Source organism: Haliaeetus albicilla, chromosome 14, assembly GCF_947461875.1.
Source record: "Haliaeetus albicilla chromosome 14, bHalAlb1.1, whole genome shotgun sequence".
NCBI classification, from domain to species: domain Eukaryota; kingdom Metazoa; phylum Chordata; class Aves; order Accipitriformes; family Accipitridae; genus Haliaeetus; species Haliaeetus albicilla.
In genome coordinates this window covers 27,893,493-27,914,786 of record NC_091496.1, presented here as the reverse complement: position 1 = coordinate 27,914,786, position 21,294 = coordinate 27,893,493, and the positions used below count along the sequence as shown (strand labels likewise).

The window sequence follows — 21,294 nt, the reverse complement described above, 5'->3', positions numbered from 1 at the left end:
AAGACTTACCAGGACAGACAGGGAGAAGAAAAAAGAGCATGACTGTAGCCTGTCTGAAGGGTTCTTGGGATAACAAGTCCTCCCCACTTGTAGAACCATAGGTTTACCCAATGTCTAGTTAATGTAGGTCTTGGGACTGCATAGCCACTAACTTAGGTAGACATACTACTCTCTCACTATTTCAGTGGACTTCTTTTTGTCTTCTGTACAGTGGCACTACTTCAAAAGCATGGTTAAAACCTCTCATTTAACTATGTAGCCAAAGTCTGGTAGCTAGGTCACAGTCCTAACAGATGGAAGCTGGAGTTTGAAACCCCATCAGGCTGAGGAAAGCTTACGGCGTCGTATTCCAACTTGGGGGCAAGTTTACTATCTACTTGAGCATTACAGAAAAAGTGGGGCAGAACCTCTTCTCACTATATTCTTTTAAAAAAGCAATAGCTGTTACTGAATTTTGTAAGGATCTTAAATCAGCCTCTACATCATGCATGGTCTGAAACCTCCTAACACATTAAGCCTCTCTGAAGAGTTAAATACAATGAAGTTTATTCTTTAGATCTTGGATGGACCAAGCATGAAACAGGTAACAATTTACTCTGTCAATACTAACATTCACAAAATCTCAAATCTAAGTAAGCAAAAAGTAAAACAATGTACAATGGAGAACTAAGTATATGCTTAGCTGGGAAGCAGATTATCAGTAATGCAGTAAGATTTGCAACTTCTGATTTAGGCACTAAAGTTCCCTTCTGGGTTTTTTATTGGACCTACCCCAAGACATTCCATGTAACATTCCTTTGATCTATCCAAATGGATACAAAAAGGCAAATGTTATTCCTTTCTCAAACTGAAATGTTTTTTGAAAACTAAATTAGTGTATTAAGCCACTTTGAGGCAAGACAGACTCCTGTATTTATATTACACTTAAGATTATACTTAAAAAAAAATCTTAAAAGCACACAGTGTCATTAGTTATACCATATGAAGCACTGAGTAAACAGCACAACTAGAAGGATTTAGCTGAAGCGAGTCTGAAGTATTTGCTTCAAAGTTTAAACAAAAGAACTGATTATTAAATAACAGCTTTATTAGAAACAAATTTTCAGCATTGCTAAGTCATTATGATACTACCCTTTCTCTCATTTGAGGATGGACTTACAAATCATCTATATAATCTACATATCTAATGTTCGGAGATATATAGTTACTCCAAATGCATTCATCGTATGGTATCTGAGTGGAAAGAAAATTGTAAAACCAGGAAGACAATCTGACAGATCCTTCATTCTCTGTTGTCTATGTTCCCAGAAGTGTGTATGGTAGAAGTATTAGCTTTTTCCCATCTTCTGCCTGTTGTTTCCATAAACATTGTTGTGGGAAAGTTAATGCTGGGACGCATCTTGCTCTTTCTTCAAAAAAATCTAATATTTAAAACAGGTATTTGGTATTTCCTAGACAGTTATGAGAAAGCCCAGCTCTCTGGCCTGGCACATTTCAATGCTGTGTGCCTGGCAATTTCAGAATCCTTAAGGGGAAGAGCTATACAGGATCACATTCACAGAATAGGAAGTTATTTCTGCCAGACTAATTAAAGTCATAGAAAACACAGAAAAGAGTTAGAATCTTAAAATGCATTCTTTGTTGATCCAGGTCTCAGAGGAAGTGTGTTCCAACAGCAATCTGCTGGTTTGCAAAATAGAAGTCTTATATTACTGTCTGCATTTTCCATTACATATATGAATTTGTAGTCTTCATATACAAATTAATAGATAGGAAGGCTGTTAAAGTTTACTATATTTTGGCACTAAATTACACAATTGAAAGATGCACAAATCACAACCAGAGCATCTTGAACTCAAGAGGTTCAAGAAAAATATAAGCAAAAGAAATTACTATTAACCCAGCAGTGTCATAGCATAGTAGGGAAAAAAAAAAAAGAAGAAAAATATAAAGATCAAAACTATTACTATGCTATTATTCTCAGAGAGATAAGAATAAGCAAAATACACTTAAATCATATAAGATTTTATTTCACTTTTTTTAGCTTCCTCAAATGAAAATATGCTTTTATATCCATTCCCATATAAAAAGCATATAATGAGGACTATGATACTTTCATTTCTTTTCTTAGCACAGTCAAAGGTACCTAGCAAGTCTTTGTAATTGCTGGCATTTTTCACTATTACATTATGTCTTTCGACAGCGCATTCACTGAACAGGAATAGTCTCCTGCTTAGTCCCTTGATGTTAGTCTGAGGAAGTTGCAAGCATGGATGGTATTCAAACTATATGGTCCCAGGCATACCAACATTTCAGGCACTCTAACTTCCCCTTGTCTTTCACCCCCAAAATCAGCAGAAAGGAACCACTAAACCAAACAAAACAGAATGAGAACAAGAAACGAAAAACAAAATTTCAAAATCAACCAAAGAAAATTCATGCAACAGCCCTTATTATTCACCTCTCTTCGGAACAGACACACACTGAGCACAGCAGCATTACCTGATGGTCTATGTTCTCTCATTTTTTCTAATGTTACAGCTTGAGACCATCCTCTCTTAGTTCTGTATTGAACTTCTTGGCCAAGGTCTGCTGCATAGATTCATTGGTAGGAGCGGTGGGCCCATGCCATACACCATGACGCCTCTCCCAGCAGAAAAGTCAAACAGAGTTTTGCTTTTACCTGTTAACAGACAACAAACAGACCTAGTCTCATTTCTGCTTTCTTGCAAACATCCTTCAACAAGTGATGGCAGACAAAAAAATTGAACACTGAAGGAGAAGTATATTTGGCCTCTGGGGAAGAAACAAAATGACCTAAGAGTTACTTGAGAAAAGTTGGTATGTGTGGAGAGAAAAGATTAGATTCTGCAGATGAATGACAACATAATCTACCAAATTATTCACCACCACTGCCTAGAGTAGCTATAGAGTCTGTATGAATTTTTGTTACTTTTTCCAAAGATCAAAAGAAATATGAAAGAAGAAAATATTTATGGAAGTAGTCAATCTTGCAAATGCTTAATTATTCTGTCATTTCATATTACATATACATTATATATAAAAGATATTTTATATTATCAGTGACATTCCAGGACTGATCACATGCATATGAGTTTGAAGACTGGGATCAAAGTCTAAATTTTTTTCACAATATTCATCCAGTGCCAACAGAAGAAAATTGTTGTTCAGTTCAATGAATAGAAAAAAATCACTGTTGTAAAATGTGTGGTAACGCTCTGATGAGATCAGGTTCTGGAGTGTCAAAACCTCTTGAGTGGATTCAGGTGGAAGCAAACCCACTTGGGCAAAACCAGTAATTTCCTCCAGACGTAGTGGGGGTGAGAGGGAGCAGAATTAGGCCACAGAACCTGCATCAAAGAGCAGTTCCACACAATGACAGGGGACTGGGCTGGGCAGAAGGTCGGCAGTAGGGTTTGGGTTGGGCAGAGGGTCAGCAGGAGGGTTTGGGCTGGGCAGAAGTTCGGTGGTAGGGTTTGGCCTGGGCAGAGGGTCGACAGTAGGGTGGTGGGGTTGGGCAGAGGGTCAGCGGTAGGGTTTGGGCTAGGCAGAGGGTCAGTGGTAGAGTTTGGGCTGGGCAGAAGGTTGGCAGTAGGGTTTGGGTTGGGCAGAAGTTCGGTGGTAGGGTTTGGCCTGGGCAGAGGGTCAACAGTAGGGTGGTGGGGTTGGGCAGAGGGTCAGCGGTAGGGTTTGGGCTAGGCAGAGGGTTGGCAATAGGGTTTGGGCTGGGCAGAGGGTCAGCGGTACCGTTTGGGCTAGGCAGAGGGTTGGCAATAGGGTTTGGGTTGGGGAGAGGGTCAGCGGTAGGCTTTGGGCTAGGCAGAGGGTTGGCAATAGGGTTTGGGCTGGGCAGAGGGTTGGCAATAGGGTTTGGGTTGGGGAGAGGGTCAGCGGTAGCGTTTGGGCCGGGCAGAGGGTTGGCAATAGGGTTTGGGTTGGGCAGAGGGTCAGTGGTAGCGTTTGGGCTGGGCAGAGGGTCGGCGGCAGGGCCCTGCCCCAACCGCCACACCGCCTGCCCCAGCTGCCATACCTCCGCCTGGGCCACCAGCCGCGCAGCGGGCCCGCTCCTCGCCACCCCTTTTGCGAACGGGCACAACCACCGCTCCTCCACCGCCTCAGCGACGGCTCGGCCCTACCGGCGCCAAGTTTGACCCGTTTCTGCAAGGCCGTGGCCGGCCCGTCCCCAGCGCAGCCCCAGCTCCGGGCGGCCTCCCCGGGCCGCCGGCAGAAGGTGGAGGCTGGGAGGCAGCCCTCGCAGGCATGGCACCGTCTGGGGAGCCGCTGGGGGTGCGGGAAGCGTCTCGGCGAGGCGAGGCCTTGCCGCCCCCTCCTACTCGCGGCGATAAATCATCGGAGCCCGAGACTCTTTATATTTTTCGCCCTCCTTCGGGAGGCAGCGCGCTCCCAGGCGTCCGTCCTTCGAAGGTAAACCGCTGCGCCAGCGCACGCCTTCCCCGTGACCTGATCGCCCCGCCGGGGAGGACTCACAAGCCCGGCCGCCCGCCGGGCCCCCCGCCCGGCCCGGCCTCACCGCCGCCGCCGCCGCCGCCGGGCCGGGCAGGGCAGGGCAGACGGGGCCGGGCCGGGCAGGGCGGGACGGCGGCGGGCGATTGGCTGGCGGGCCGGCGGGCGGCCGGGCGGGGATTGGCTGCCGCCCTGCCTTTGTTCGGCTGCAGCCACTGCCGCAGGGCAGCGGAAGTTTGAGCGCGGCGGCGGGCGCTGAGGGGCGGCCGGGCGTCACCTCGCCTCAGCGCCTCGCAGAACGGCGGTTCGCCGGCCGGGCAGCCGGCCTCGCAGCCCGCCCCGCCCCGCCCCGCTCCGGAGCCTCGGACCGGCCAGGCGGCAGCATGGACCTGGAGAGTAAAGTGAAAAAGGTAAGGTGGAGGCAGCCCGCCGAGCCTACCTGCCGCGGGCCCGCCGTGCGCGGGGGTGGGCCCCTCCCGGCTCCTGCCGCCTGGGCTCCCTCGGCTCGTCTCGGAGGTGGGGGGTGCGTGAGGTGACAGGCGGGGGGAGCTGCCTGCGGGATGACCTCCTGCCGCCGGGCCCTCGGGCGGAACAAAAAACTTCTCCTCTGCGCCCGACGCTAATTAAGGCGCTGCAGTTTGTTCCCCAGGTAGCCAAGTGGGTACCCCTGTCCTGTCCTGAAAGTAAAAACCAGTATCCCCCCCTCAAAAAAAAACCCCAAACCCGAGATCTAACAGTTGTGTTCAGGTGTGTGCCGTGCCTATGTAGGTGTGGGTGAAAACTAAATTGCATGCGGCCGGAATGCTGTTTGTGGATATGCTGCAGATTAATTTCCGACCTTTGACGTGACTAGCTCATTACAAGTGTGTTGTCAGCGTTTGTATGGATTACACTCCCCAGACAGAAACTTAGGGTTGTGGTTTTTTTTTTCTTTTAAAGGCGTATTGACTAGTTTCTTTGGAGTCAAACTGGCAAGAAGCGAAGGATAAGTAACAGAAAGTGATAGATAATCCAGTTGTCTAGGATCTCTTTCTAAAACTTGCTATTTAAAACTTCATATGTAAAACTGACTTCATGTGGGATGCACCTCTCAATCTTTGCTTCTAGTGCTTTTGAAATTAAATGCAGCACTTAAGCAATGACTTCTTCTAGTAAGAAATTCTTTACGGTATTTGTAATGGCACTATTTGATAAAGGCAGAAGAGGCTTTGTATACGAACATGGGTAAATCTGTACATAACCGTCACTGATATATGGAAACTAGTCATTTGAAATGCGTGTTATATGGACGTGCATGGTGTGTATTCCTGAATTGTTACATTTAAGGGTAGTAACTTATTTTAAAGTATGAATATGCATTTTTCTATACCCGAATGCTTTTCCAATGTGCAGGCTAGAAACTGACTCGGATACAGAAGTAGCTGTGCAGTGTGGAAGGCTACCTGTTAAGTCAAGGCTGAATCCTAGTGAAGCAGGCTAGCCCTGAGTTACAACTTTCTCCGAGTGATGTTACTAACATGATAAAGTCACCTGGATGAGGGTCCTGGTTTGGAGAATCTACATATCTCAGTCCCCAGTCAACATTAGGCCATCAGTATATAGATGGGTGTAGCTAAGTACTATCACTGTCTTTAGAAGCTAGTTGTGTGCACAGGGTTCTCCCCCTTGTGTGATTGTGTGTATGTAATGAAAACAAGCTTCTTGAGTAGATTTGCTTATATTTTCTAAGTGTAATTCAAAATTTAAACTTGACGGTGTCACAGAGCTTGTTTGCTGAAAGTTTTTTTGAACTCCAAGAGGGGAGAGATGCATATTTGTGGAAGATGGAGCATTCCTATTCACAATTTCTCCATCTAAAGAGAGAATTAATATGTCCTGTGAAATACTGATAAAATTCTGCTGGTAGTGGAGTCTTGGTTTGAGTGAACTTGTAGCTGCTGAACATCTGCTTTGAAATGCACTGTAATTATTGGGTAGTTGTGTGTGTTGTAAGTTTATTTGACTACTGTTGTCATATTTTTCTTTGTTCAGCTTTTACTCTTCTCCTTCATCAACTTCAAAGAATCCTGAAGACTTTTCTGAACCTGTTCAGACATGGAAGCTAGTGCCACAAAAGAAACTAGCAAAGCTCTGTTTGTAGAAAGTAATTTGTATTTTCTGTGCTGTTCAGCTTTAGTATTAATACTGCAAAGAGATGTTTGTGGTGTGAAGAACTTCAAGTTTTCTCTGTTTCTACTATACGTATGTTCAGAAAACTACTTCTGTTCTTCCTCTGTCTCTCCTCCTTTGTTCACATCTCCTAATCACCTTCTTTCTCTTTATAACTTGGATGAAGCTCATTTCCCAAGAGAACAGACAAGGATCTGTGACAAGTCAATGCAGGGAGAACTGGGAAGCTTTGCTGTGTATGAGTGTGTTCGGTACTAAATTCTTTCCTTCTTTTTTGACAACCGATATTTAGTTAAAACTTCAGATATTGTATACTGGAACGAATGAGTAACAGTTCATGTCAACTCTGCAGTAGCTGCATGTCTTCAGCCTCCATCCTTTAATTCCTGTTCTCAACCTGTTTGTTTTCTTATCTTTTACTTCTCTCTTTTTTTTGCCAACTTCCCCCTTTCTTGAAAGGTGGAAGAACATTATGGGAAGTTTCCAGTAAAGTTTATCAAAACCAGCAAACTACTTGGCCTTTAAGAGAAACTTGTCTTGAGGTGGAGATGTCCATGTCAGTTTTTTAGTCCATCAGCAGTAATGGGTTATTTAACTACATGTTGTGGTTCTCACCCCTGTCGTCTTATGCCCTGGGCTGAAATAACTTGAGTCCTTTTACAAAATTTGCTTGCTACCTTATGTTAACTTTTTATTTTGTAGTGACTTGTACCTATTTACTGCCTGCCAAATGGAGGTAGACACGATGGACTAATGATGGCTAACCTGCCTGTTGGGTAGGAAGTTCCAAGAACACTGGCCAGAAGAAAGCAGGAATTGCTACATTGTCCCCAGATAAGTTGCCATTCTCCTGCTCTTCTGAACTCAAAGTCTTGAGTTTAGAAGTTGGCTGTTCTGTAACCCTGGTGTTCAGCAGAGCAGAGGGAAATGAATGCCCAGTGGAGCAGGGCATAGTATGGAGACTCAGACACTCACCTCATAACTGTAGAAAAACTTCTTGCCCTGCCCACAACTGCTAATGTATAACTGCACAGGGTAATATAAAGGGACATTTTCTGCTTCTAGAAAACTCAAGAGATGAAGTTTCCAAGGTGACAGTCCTGAGATTTCTCCAAGTGTCACTAGGCCATGAGTCCATTCTTCAGTTGTGAACTACTGCATTGTCTCTTTAGAAAGCTGCTGTTGGCTTTCAAGGAGCTGGTATTGTACTGGAGAAAAACATGCACATATATGTGAATACTACATTTATGTGTCTGGGTTTGTACAAAGAGAAAACACAATTCTGAACTGGTTCAGGAAAGTCTGTTCTCGTTGTTGATATCAGGTTTGATTTCCTCTGCCTGCCCCCCCCCCCCCCCCCCAATTTAACAGTTCTAGCACAGTTCATCTGACAGAAATCGGTTCCTCTCCAGTACAAGACCACTAGGGCTCAAACAACCTACCTGTCCTTCAGCAGGAAGAACTACTGCCCCACCTGCCACAATTTCTAACCCATCCTTTTAGCAGTGAATAGGTCATATATTTGCTGTCTTATGAGAGAAAGGCAGCAGTCCTGTGTAACATACTCTTCTTAAGTGTTTGGCTGTGAGGAATCTGGGGACACAATTACTTCAGCTCAGACCTTTCATTTAACATCTTCTACTCAGTTTCTTTTCTATGCTGTAAAACTCATCTTGCTGTCTTCACAAGTGGCTGGAGGAAGCAAGTCTTCTGTGTAGCCAGATGCCTCTCTTGGTCTGAATCCTGAGTTCTGGACAACCACAGTCTGCAGGAAACACAAATTTCAGAATGAATTTTCAGCACTGAGAATATATGCAGAACATACACGTTTTTCCACATATATGTATAACTTTTGTAGTCAAGTTGGTGTGCTTCTCAGAGACATAAAATGACTGGCAAATGTCTAGGCAGTGAATAGTGTGGGAAAATACAGTTGCAAGGCAGTCTTCTTAGCTACTGTGTTAATACTAAGACTGATACATTACTGTCTGTTATAATTTCCCCTTAAAGGGGATGGGGAGTTTAAGGCTGACTATATAGTTTTCTCCTTTTTCTCAGGAGCGATTGCATTTGCTCTTACACTTGAGGATCGTGAAGATAATTTTGTATGTAAAAAGAGATTGCACACAGAACTGAAGCCTAAAAACAGCAGCTCCAGCTTGAAAAGTACTTGTGCAACAAACAGACGACTATTTCCCTCAAACACAATGTACGCTGTGTTCTCAAACCTTGCTTGGAGGCTATAGGGAAAATGAAGATTTAATGCTTTTTGTTGAAGCCTCTGTTAGAACAAAGTTCTGCTAGTCTGGATTCCTGCCCTGTCTGTCACCTCTGTGAGCTTGGTAAAATGAATCAGTAGGTCACGGTCCTGCTTTGCAGTCCTGCTGGCAGCATGGTCTTGTACTTCACTAGAGAAAATAAGAATCTGGCAGTGAGTCTGTTCTGTATAAGCTTTCACAGTATAATGCTTGCTTTATAAAAGGAACTTTGATTGTGATGAAGAAGGGGCAGAGGAGTTTGGGGGGAAGAGGTGCAACTTCTCCGATGTAGAATGCCTGCGTGGTTATTTTTCTATGGCATGAGGGTTGGTTTGTTTTGTTATGGTGGAAAACCAAACACAGAGTGGTTTAGCCATCATTAAGTCAACAACTGTAATGCTTGTTGTTAAATGAATGGTGAATAAAATATGTATAGGAGCAAAGTCAACTTTTTAGTGTTTTGCAAAGCATGATTTAGTAATATCTGCTGGGCTATGCTTCCTGTTGAGGTCACTGTTTGTTTTGGTGTTACTGCCATGGAAACTCACGATAACAGAGCTTCTTTGCTGTTCCTTATGTATAGTAAGATCAAGGAAATGCAATTTTATTCATGGTGAATTTTGCCTGCAAGGAGAAGTATGAAAACAAGTGTGGAGGTGTGAGAGGAACTACTTCAGTTTTGTTAACAAGGAAACTGAGTAACTGCTTCCTGCATATGTTGTGGTGGGATTATTTTTTTTCCCTCCTCCTTCACAAACTTAAAAAAAAATTCTGTGAATTGTTTTCTGGAACACCTATCTGAATGCACACCCCTAGTTACTTTTTGTCCAATGTGCCTAGATATCAGCTTGGCAAAGATGGCAAGGCTAAATTAAACATTTTTTACTTTTTTTTTCTGTGCAAAAGTACTCCCCAGGTGTTTGACCGTAAGTTAACATGAAATGCCTTAATAGCAAGCCAAGAAACACTTTGAATGCAGGACTGCATGACTTTTAAGATCAGGTTAAACTTTCTTTGATATGCTATAATTATAAGCCAAGTATTAGTGAGATGGAAAATTAACTTACTTTTAAGTTACAGTATTCTGTCATTAAAAGCACAAAGATCTGTTTCTGCAAGTGTTCCTGGAAAAAAAGAAATGTTTTTCCTTTCCTCTAAGTAAAACAATAATAATGGTGAGTAACAATTGTGAATGAAATTTTATTGGTAAAAGTTGCTTAAAACCACATTTCTTTTATCTCAAAGTATGCTGAACAAGTATTGCAAATTAATGGCTTCTTCCTAGCAAATACAAAGTTTACAGATGCAATGGGGTAGATGTAAATATACATACTGTGCTGTATTTAAAAATTGTATTTTACAATCTGTTTTAAATAGATATGCATGTTTGGTTTATATATATAACTAATATATGCGTATGGGGGGTGTGTGTGTATATATGTTTTACATAGGGTGTATATGTAAAAAACAAAAAATAAAAAAAACAAAAAAACCCACCAAAACCAAACCCCCTAATATGTACTTTGTGCTAACATGCAGAGTTGCTGAGGTTCTTCTAGGTGCTGGAGACCTGCAGGAAGAGTAGGACTGTGAAGGTGAAAGCTCGTCACAGCTGTTATCTAGTCAAATGAATAGGTCAAGGGAGTAAAGAGGCTTCTGTCATGATAATTCCGAATTACACCAGATGTAACTGTACTTTGGTACTGCTGTATGTGTGTTTCTGGTCTTTTTGTTTCTTAGTGTCTGCCTAACCCTTCTGTTGTGCCTTGTTCTCAGTCTGAGGTTGTCTAGCTGCAGCTTCTAAGAGCACTGGCTGAAAAAAAGCATGCACTTTCCTGCATGACTTAAGATCCTAATAAGTGAGTATGTAGATTTCCAGGTCTGCTTCTGAAAACCTAATATTAGAAGATGCAACTGGGCAAGAGCACTGATGTCAAAACAAAATATGCCAAGTATTGTGAAAAAGCCTCTGCAGCACTGGGTGATGGATAGTGCTATATTGGAGGTTTATAGGCAGTGTTATTGGTGCGTCAGCTGCATTCCAACTTAGCTAGCATAATACTGGACTTTGTGAATAAACATGACTTGATTTCTATCCGGCTGAGATCTTTAATAGCTGTTAGTCTTTTGACAGTAGACTGTGTAGCAGTGTCTTAAATATTTATATTCTGAACTGTTTGATATTTAGTTGAAGACATCACAATAAAATAAATTCTTAGTACTTGTGTGCTATCATAGGCTGCTGCAGCTCCTCGATTTATTTTTCTGCCTGTCCTGCCCAGATCATCTTTCTAACATTTTTCTTGGATGCGGCCACTTTTTGGCATCCTTCTTCCTGTGCTAATGGACCTCCTTACCCAAGCTTCTACATCTTAATTCCAGTCAACTTTTCCCTAAATCAAATTGCATATGTCAAAAAAGCTAAGACAGACTTCCCATCAATTTCAATAGACATGTTAAATAATAACAAATATAGGGTGGTTAGTGGGATACTGCTTTTCACTACAGATAGAACTTTTTTTCTCTCTTCTTGTACAGTGTCTGTAGAAGTCTTATAAGCATTGCCCCCATATAACCATGTCTCTTGTGGTTGGGGTTTTTTTTTTTCATTCTGGAATCATAAGAAATAATATAGCTCTGCTGCTTTTAAAATTTAAATGCTGTAGCCTATTTTAGTTTCCAATTTGTTGTGTTTCCCTAATAGAGAAGACTTCTGCTGGTACAGAATGGAGTGATACAAGATCAGGTCTCAGCGATAAAGCATGCACAGCATGTGAGATTTCTAATGTGTCTTGTTCTCACAGTCTTTTTTTTTTGCATACTTGGCTTTACCTTCATTTCTTTGTAAGTTTCTAAAGTACCTTAGGATATGCTAGAAATCTGTGTTATACAGGTGTTTTTCTCAAGCTTACATTGGAAATGGGAAACAATATCACTTGATGTAGCCCCTCAAACATCCAAATGGATCAATAGTTAGGTAATCTTCAAACCAGAAGATTCCTGGGATTTTACAGTAAATCCAGGAATAGCTTTAGCATGGATTTCTTTGCTTCTGCCCTTGGAGGACTCAAGGGCACGGGACAAAGATCTGCAAAAAGGACAGTGAAGAGGATTTAAGTCTACTCTGGGGCTCCACTGTTAATTATCACAATCCACTAATGACAACTTTCTCACTGTATAGCCACAACCTTTCAAATACTGGAGAGGTCTCAAACAGTGGAAAGGGCTTCTGATCTTCTGCAGAGGCTAAGTACCGGTATTGTGTCTTACTGTCTGTGGCAAGGTGAAATATTAATACAGCTCACCTGTCTGGTGGTACAGGAGTCTCCTTGGAAGGAGGAAGGAAAAGCAGCCAAGACCCAAGTTAGCTCTGGTCCTTTGGTGGAACTGAGGACGTAGAAGAAATCTTGTGGGAGGGAGACCTAGAAATGCCAAATGGAGTTTCTCCATTTTGTTATGGGTTCCTCTTTTACCTTCTTATTGCTGCCCCTCTGTAAAGGGGCGGGAAGGTCAGAGCAACTAGCTTTGAGGGCTATATTTGTGGTGGGTGTGATGTCTATTAAATGGTAACTCAAAATAATTGAATACTTCCAGTGGAACTCTGCTAGGATACCCTTTGTATCATTTGTGCCCAGCTGCTTTGTGGGAGGGAATACAGAATTAGACTAGTCGCTGTACAGTGATAATATTGAGAGACAGTGGACAGAAGCCTCTGATAAGCCAGGTCTAGACTATTTCATAGCAACTACTCTGTTTCTCTTACACATCTGAACAAACTATTAGACACTTGAACGGGACCATTTGGGTTTTTAAGATGACAGTAAGCTTCTACACATGGCTCCTTAATGTAAAGACAGCCAACTTTTGACTCTGGATTCCAGTCTGAACTGAAGCAGTGCAGTCTTTCACTAATTCTCACTTAGCTGTAACCATTTAAAATTCTCTGCCCTTGAGGACTATTTAATCTTGAAAGCAGCATGCAACGGATGATCTCAATCATATTTATATCGTCTTCTGTACTCGGACTATTTAAAACTGTATTGGGTATGTTAGTAATACCAGATGGTTTTGGATAGCTTTTGCTGTAAAATGAAAATTAATGGCAGTAGACAGGCAGGACCCTTCTTCTGGCAGTATTTCAGCTGACCTATCTGTGCTATTTCTCCCATAACGCCATTTATGGGGAAAATGGATTCCCTCCTGTTGTCAGGCATGCTTTCCCGCTCCAGTACGTGCTCAGCCTGCTCTCTATCCAGCACAGAGCTGGCCATGTCCTTCAGAAGGCATGGCAAATAGATGTAGGCAGCAGCAATGAAGAAGCATACTGCAGCTTTAGGCTCTCTTAATTTCCCAAATTACAGCGGAATCAGCTGTTGAAGAAGAAACAGTCATTTCTAAGGCTGATGCTTCCTTGCCACTGAAGGAGGTCCTGTTACAGGACTGTGGAGGGATATTTGATGTGCACTGACTTTTAGATAGAGTCAAACTCAAAAGCACTGTGTGCAATTCTTTTATATCTTTGGTTTTGGCAAATGGCCACATAGTTTCTCTATCAGAACAAAGGCAGAGGCTGTGCATCTGGAATCATGTCTAATTTGGTCCTCAATGTGCCCCTTAGTTTCGAGCTAAACCTTTTCCATAAGGTGACCAGACATTGCATATAGAAAGGTCATTCCCTTCTTTCTGTTGTGCAGCAAACTGAGAAATACATTTCAAAACAAGTCTATCTTGTTTGCTAATTCACTTTGTCTCAAGCTGCATAAGCATTTACTTAACGATGTGCTCTTCATTACTGGGGAAGTAATGTGGGATCCTGTATTTCTGAAGAAATCTCCAGACACTGCTGATTGTGAAGATGCAAGTAGGCTGGCTGGTTGTTGTCTGTTTTTGTCTGGAGAAGGGAGTACATTTTGGGTGGAGCATTTAGACAGCACATATTTCCTCTTCTTAATTTGCTTCTGGAGAGGTATTTTTAGCTTAAAAAACCCTGAATGTTAGGAGGCTTGGAAATGATATATTAAAAAATTGCAGAAACCATTTTCATTTTTGTACTTGTGTTTCAGATTCTGTTTTGGTAATTCTTGAAATGTTAAGGCTATTTCTCTGTGTACTGTACAATAGTGCTCTATACACAAGTGATCCTAGGTTTCTAAGCCTTCCAATTACAATATCAATAAAATCATCATTATTCCCCTTTTCCCCTTTCCCACTCTTTAAAGGAGGGGAGAGCATAAGCATAAAGAAGTAATTCCAGTTTGCAGCTGGTGTAGCAGCAAGAGAGAATGGGTTAATGTTGGCTTTGCTTCGGGGAGTGGGGGGGGGGGGCTGTTTTTCAGGGCAGTGCAAGCACATTTTAAGTTTAACAGCTTTTTAGGGAGTATGACTTTAAAAACCAACCAAAAAACCCAAACAAACAACCCCAAACAAAAACCAACCTGTCCTGAAAAAAAGCAATTGTTTTGTATTGCTTTAGCTTCCTCTTTCTCTTTAGGGAACATCCTGGCCAACATTTTGTTCTCTTCATGTGCGACTTGACAAGAGTGCTTGGTTGTTTTCTGATGTATGGTGTGTGTGTACCAAGGTACTGTGTGTGTATGGTGGGGCTCTGGATTCCAGATGAGAAGACCCTGTAAACACCCATCTTCAGTGGAGACAAACTTTTATTAACCCATTAGCTTTATATATCCAACATAGACAAAAAAGTAGTTGATGAAAGAACTTAATCTTCAAAGTTATGTTTATTTTAGATGTCTTCTGGTCTGACTTCAGGTTAACACCTATACCATGTGAACTTCTTGAGCCCTTAGGCTGACAAAGATGTCACCATGATCACAGCAGGCTTGTATTTCTTCCAGATAAGAAAGGAAGAAATAATTTCACGCCCCTCTATCCATCTCTGTAGTTGCAAGCAGTAACTTAATAGCTGCCAAAGTATCTCTTTTCCCTAAATAGACCATAAGCTGCAAGAAAAATTTGTAATTTCCTCGGGGATGTCTAATGACTATGGAGGCAGTGATCCTTCAAATTATAAAATAACTGAAAATATGGTCTTCCCGGCATTTTACCATGTGTTTTGTGTTGAGCAAGTGATTTGTGAATAATCTGTTCCTTCATTTTGGACAGAAACGAGTTGAAAGTTGAGCTCTTCTTATCCTTGCACATAAAAAAACAATAGTAGTATAACTTCTCAGAGTAAATTGCAAACTTCTTCATAATAAAACTGCATCACCACACCTAATTAGGCCTGTCATTGTAGTATTGTTGCCAGAACTAAGATTAGTACCAGCACTTGTCGGCTCTAGCTCGTTTTCCATTCATGGTAAAAGCCAAACTACAGGTGAGCTGACTGTCCCTCCTCCCACTGTGCCTATCCACAGCTGACTAGGAGTGCTCCTCACACCACTGGAGTGTTAGGTGGGGGTGTGGGGATGGGTTCCCCTCTGCATGTTGGGCATGAGCCTGCACACCCAACTGTGGCCACAGTTCCGTGGTCCTTCATCCATCTGATTTAAGAGCGATGTTCCCCAAAGATTTAAAGAGCTGGAGTGAGGCATTTTAAATTTACTGTTATATGAATGCATAAGTTATGGTGCTTGGTGTCTGTTTTTCACCCCGAACTACCCAGTGGCTGTTACTCAGTTAAATTTGCTGATGTGTTGATATATTGTGTGAATACCTGCCCTTTACTCTGCACTGTTTTTTATATTCTCTTGCATTTCCTCTGCATTATGACTTGGTCAGCTGTCATTTTAATCTTTTTCAGGGTGAAACCCTTTGCATATAATTTATGGTCGTTGTTTTTGCTAACTGTGCTGTTTCTCTTTCTCCTCGGAAAGTAAGCTGGTGTTAGTCCAGCTGAAATGTTATTGTAAAGGGTATATTCTGTTCTCAATCACTGTCAGACCAGTCTCAAATATACTTGGGAATATTAGACAAATCACTTGGGTGTTTTCTTTATTCCTATCAGGTGACCAGGTTAGTGCATATAAATGTAGGTTCTGTTTATTTCTTGCTCTTCTGTATTTTTGCCGAGTCGTATTTGGCAAATAACTTTGTCCTGACAGCTGGATTAAATGTCCTTTGACTTGAGGTCTTATGGCCTCACTCGCTGTGGTTTCACAGCCACAGATCTAAGGAAGAGCTGCAGACAATCTGCTGCTTCTCTTGTGTGAAGCTTGCAGAGCAAGCTGGGCTGGGGAGACAAGTCACCAGAAAAATACTTGGGTTTGGCTAAGGCTAACTTGCTGCCTGCTAGCTCAACCCTATGAACAGGCTTGTGTGAACACTGTTGCTTATGTAGGTACAATAGAAAGGTGAGTGGAACTCAAAAGACTGTCCTGATGTCGGCTTAGTGAAATGCTTATCTTTTGCTTTAGCTGTGGATTGTAGATTATAAAGGCAGCAGTAAGATCATTCATGCAGCATATTTCTTGAAGCTGACTGTAGTCATTTTGCTCTGTACACAGATGGGCTTGGGCCATGAGCAAGGATTTGGTGCCCCCTGCTTAAAATGCAAGGATAAGTGTGAAGGATTTGAGCTTCATTTCTGGAGGTAAGTGACACCAGATGTCTCTTAAGCTGTGACTCAGCACTGCAGATTTTGGCACATATATGCAAATGTGTAACTAACTGCTTTTGTTCTCTCTTTCAGTTAAGCTATTCAGATGCTTTAAAGAAGCTGTGTCTAGGTTCAGGGCCAGGACTTCTCAGTTGCATTACAATAGAGTGTTTAAGGATGTAATCACTTAGGAACATACATTTCATCTGCACTGAAGTCTATGGTAGTACTTCTACTGAAGCATTTGCTTTAGCTTAATAAACAGTTGAAGTAGGTTTGTAAAAACAACTATATCCCTGCAGTAAGAGAGATGACAGGGAAGTGTGCTTTATCTCAGTAATAAAATGCTTTCTCAGCTCCTGACCAAGTACATAAGCTTTGTTCTGAGATTTTAGGTGAAATATCTTATCTATGTTGAAAAGATGTTGAAACTTTGTATACATCTACAAATTACTTAAAGGGGGAAGAGATGTCATAATTAAAATAAGTTAGTACTTGGCCTTGGATGATGCACTGTTCCTAAACCAGTAAGAGCTGATGATAGTAGAAGTAAATAGTCTATGCTGTGGTCTATGCCATTTCTTCTGCAGAAACTTTGTATTCTATTAAGACCTTTCTTGTTTTACTTAAACAAGATGTATATATGCATATTAATGTATATATCTAGGTAGCCTAGTTCACTGATCATACTGGGTGTGCTTCAAGATGTAGCTTAGTGATTCTGACTTAAAAAAAAAAAAAAGAAAAAAAAACAAACAAAAAACAACCCCCTCTCAAAGGGAACAGCCTCGAAGGGACATAAAAATAAATGTTAGTGGCACTAGCACACACTAGCAATTAAAATGATTACATTTCACCAATGCTATTTAGCTACAGTCATAACTATCTGCAGTAGGGTTTTATTTTGTGGGGTTTTTTTAAGGTAGTCTTTATATCCCAGCCATAGTGCCATCAGTGCAGATAAGGCCTAGGAGACTTTACAACTTTGCCCAAGTATTTGACTGCCAACGATACTCAGTTTAGAAAATAATAAGATGAACAGACCATGGCAAAGACTTGCTATAAGTTGATAAGAACATATATTCTTGGCTACATATCTGTAATATGTAGCTATAGAAACAACTTACCACTCCTTGCTCCATGTCATTATTTGTAATACACTAGTAAATAAATGTGATCATCTAAAGATAAAAAATAATTTATGGGAAGACTTTTTCAATATGCACTCAGTCAGTGATGGGACTCGTAGTGGTACTTGTAAAATACAATGGAACATGGTTAATGTGTGTAGGCAATTCAGTAAAACAAAAAAATTGCAGGAGTAAATAGTGTTGTTTATCCATGGTTAGATGAGAAATTATGTCACTTCCTACTTGAGAGAAAGCTTTGTTCATAGTCTGTGATAGGTGGGGAAATTGCAAGTGGGGGAGAAAAAAATAAAAGGTTACTCCAGTTAACTTTTTCTCAACTCTTCCTTTTTGTTCTCTTTTGTTAGACCTAGCTTATTCTTTAACAGGGAAGAATTTGGGATAAAAAGAAATAAAATGTCTGAAGTGATTTAACCATATAATAGCATGATTACGAGGTTAGAATGTGTGTTTGCTTCTGTGTGTGTATTTGGAGGTTTTTGTGTGTTTTCTTTATACGCTTTTCACTATGCTCCTGTGGTTAGGGCTCATTGTGCCAGGTCCTGAATACATAGCTTGTCACAACACTGTCTTTCCTAGAAAGCAAGAGCTTGTAGAGAGCAGTGGATTGAAGAGCGAGTAAGAAAAAGACATAAAACTAGTGACTACTTAGTTAAGATTAAGATTTAATTTGGAAACCAAATCTATATAGGATAGACTGGGTAAATAAAGTGGTGAGAAGTAGTCTGAGAAGCATAATCTAGGTGTCAGACAAACGTGGCACATACCTCTGAAACAGTTGAAAAGTTAGCCATTGAGGCAATTCAAGAATGGGTTAGAAAGTAGCTGTTTCTTCAGCAGAGCTTCTACTGGGGACAGTAAGGGTGTGAATCTGAAGTCTGAAATCAGTTTTGTGTAAACAGCTTTCAAAGGAAAAAATATATTACTATATTTTGCATGGTACAGAGATTTTTTGGGAGTCTACCACTTGAACAGAAAGGGATGGATCCCAAATACCTGTTCACTTAGTTGTACTAGCCTTAAAATCTGAAACTGTTTTAAGTAGAAGCAAACTGTAGCACAAGTAGACAGAATATTGTCTTTATAACACGAATGCTAAAAATCAGTTCAAGTTTAGTCATGGATTTCACTGCTACTCACCTGTAAAAGACAGGTGTTGAAGTAGGGATTGTAGTTAAAGAAGCTGTTATGCATTGGGATGAAAGAAAACTGTGGTGGGTTGACTCCAGCCAGCAGCCAAGCACCTACACAGCTGCTCACCCCCTGTCCCCTCACAATGGGGCAGGGAGCAAAATGGAGGAAGAAAAGTGAGAAAACTCATGAAACAAAATAAAGTCAGTTTAATGGGTGAGGGAGGGTGGGCATGCAAGTGATGCAAAGGCAGTCAGTCACCACCTCCCACCAGCAGACTGGTGCCCAGCCAGTCTCCAGGCAGTGTCCACTTTGGAAGTCAAAAACCCTGTCGTCTTCATCCTCTGCCCCTGTTTTATGGCTGAGCATGACACTAGTATGGAGTATCTGTCTGGCCAATTTGAGTCAGCTGTGCCCCCCCCCCAGCTTCTTGCCCATGCCCAGCTTACTTGTCGAGGTAGAGGCAGAGTCCAAAAAAGAGGAAGCCTTGACACTGGCAGAGAGAAGTGCTTAGCAATAGCAAGTACTATCAATGCTGTTTTAGCCACCCATCCAAAGCGCAGCACCATACGGGCATTATGAAGAGAGTTACCTCCATAGGTGCCAGATCCAGTACAGTAAGGCAGCAGCTGTGCTTGTCTGCAGGCTGCAGCCCTTGCTGTAGTCTGTGTAAGCGTGACACTGCCCTCTCCTGGGAGGAGCTGGGGAGCTTCAGCAGATCACATAATTCTTGGTCTGATACGTGAAAACTCCAATGTACCTCAAAGAGCTAAGATGTAACTTCAGTATTTCAGTATAAAAGAGCCTCAGTTCTGCCTTTGACGAGTCAGAGTGGAAAGTGCACGAAAAAAAATCCAAGTATACCTATCTAGTAGCAGGGTTTTACATGGAGTTGCTACCCTGTTCTTCCCTATACTGGGAGTGTTTGGAAAATGCCTCTTCTGGGATGGCAAGTGCTGTTTAGGCACTTTGTGCTGTAATTCTTGGCACAGTGTGTGGGATGCTTATATAGGTGCAGAACTGTTAATTTAGGCTAGTTTAGAAATGGTGGTAAACAAAGCCCTTTGTAAAATTTGTTCCTAAATTTTGAAGTTCTGAAAACCTGTATTGTGAGCTGAACACAAAATGAATACAGTGAGAGCCATGGTCTACAACAGTAGCTGAATGGTGAACAATTGAACAATTACCTGCATTATCTTAGTGTGTTAATAGCTTTTGCTTTTAAAATTGCCCTCACAGTCATGCTTCCATCAAAGTGTAGCAGCAGTGGGCACGGTCTTCTCAGTTCAGGTGTTAAGATTTCTGTCAGTCTGCAAAATGGTCTCCACAAAATTCACAGAGCAGGCTGGCGGTAAGACATTGCTGGTCAGATACATGTTTGCTCTTTGGGAATATGTTTCCCACTAGAGGGAAGTGTTGGACAGGAGTCAGTCGCTAAAAGCAGGAGGGAAGGTTCTGATTTATCTTGGCCATGTGTATACAGGAAAGCAATAATTGTCTCTGCAGCTTGCCAAGATATTAAAAAGCTTCTGGAGACAAGAATCTTAAGCTTGGGAATGACCTTTTTCAGCATCTGGCTTCTCTGCACAGATACAATCCCTGGCAGGCAGGGAGAGCTTTAAGTTGGCTTTAACATCTTCTGATACTACAGCTGACAGGCAAGTACTGAGGCACAGTTCAAAACATTTGTGATTACTATAGCTGCATTAATAGCAAGAAAGCATAACAGAAGGAATCACTGGAAGAGGTTAGTCTTTCTGTGTGGAGGACACAAACCTCAGGACCTGCCAGGTATTTGTTGAGGGCATCCCTGTGCTTGCAGCTGCTGCCTCCTGTCACTAGAATGACTGCAAAGCCAGTGTAGGAAGGGTCATGATCTGAATTATTTTTCCTCTCCATACACCAAAAGATAGAAAAGTAGGAGGATGGTTGACATTTGGGGTTGGAGAAAGAACTGGAAGTCTTTAATCCTTGCTGTCAGTAGACATCCAGGACACAGGAATTCACCAGCTTGGGAGAGGGGGTGGAATCTGTTTACCTTCTTTCTTTCTACCTACCCAAGACCTGGAAGCAAGGCACAATCTACAAGATCCATCTTTTACAGTGATATGCAACTTTTAATTCTACAATTTTGAAGCTTCCTCCCTATCTTGCACTTTTGGAATGGGAAAAGCTTCCCAAATTGCTGAGATTTGACTGGAGGAACATTTCTCTCCTTTGAAGTCCTGAGCTGTGAACACATAAGCAGGAGTCCCTAATACCTCCTTAAGTAGGGTTCTTGCTGAATGCCCTCAAGTGAAGGGAAAATCTTTTTGACAATGCAAATGGCGAGAACAAGAAATTCTCACTGCCTGTCTTCTTGATAGAGCCAAAGGAGATAGTTAAGTCTATACATATACATGTGTTTATAAATATGTCTCTGTGTGTGTATATAATAGCAACTGGGTTTCCTGGCACATGTGAGGTGTTTGCTTTAACACCAAAAATAAAAATTAAGCATCAGTTATCAGACAGACTTGTGAAGTGTAAGTTTGAGGTATCGGGA

General features: G+C 41.8%; 1 protein-coding gene and 1 long non-coding RNA gene across 2 annotated transcripts in view; one reads left to right on the top strand and one right to left on the bottom strand.

The window, feature by feature from the left end:
* Nucleotides 1-252: 252 nt before the first annotated feature.
* On the bottom strand, nucleotides 253-4,522 carry LOC138689042 (uncharacterized). The gene is made up of 3 exons (XR_011327847.1): nucleotides 4,052-4,522; nucleotides 2,503-2,683; nucleotides 253-2,368 (listed from the first exon to the last, which is right to left on the bottom strand). It is a non-coding gene; the product is annotated as an uncharacterized lncRNA (long non-coding RNA).
* Nucleotides 4,523-4,728: 206 nt separating this feature from the next.
* TES (testin LIM domain protein) overlaps nucleotides 4,729-21,294 on the top strand; it is a 28,530-nt gene continuing 11,964 nt past the window's right edge. Inside the window, exons 1-2 of the mRNA XM_069802099.1 lie at nucleotides 4,729-4,895; nucleotides 16,379-16,464. Of these exons, the coding sequence (XP_069658200.1) occupies nucleotides 4,869-4,895; nucleotides 16,379-16,464 (113 nt within the window). The 5' untranslated portion in view covers nucleotides 4,729-4,868. The remainder of the gene's footprint in view (nucleotides 4,896-16,378; nucleotides 16,465-21,294) is intronic.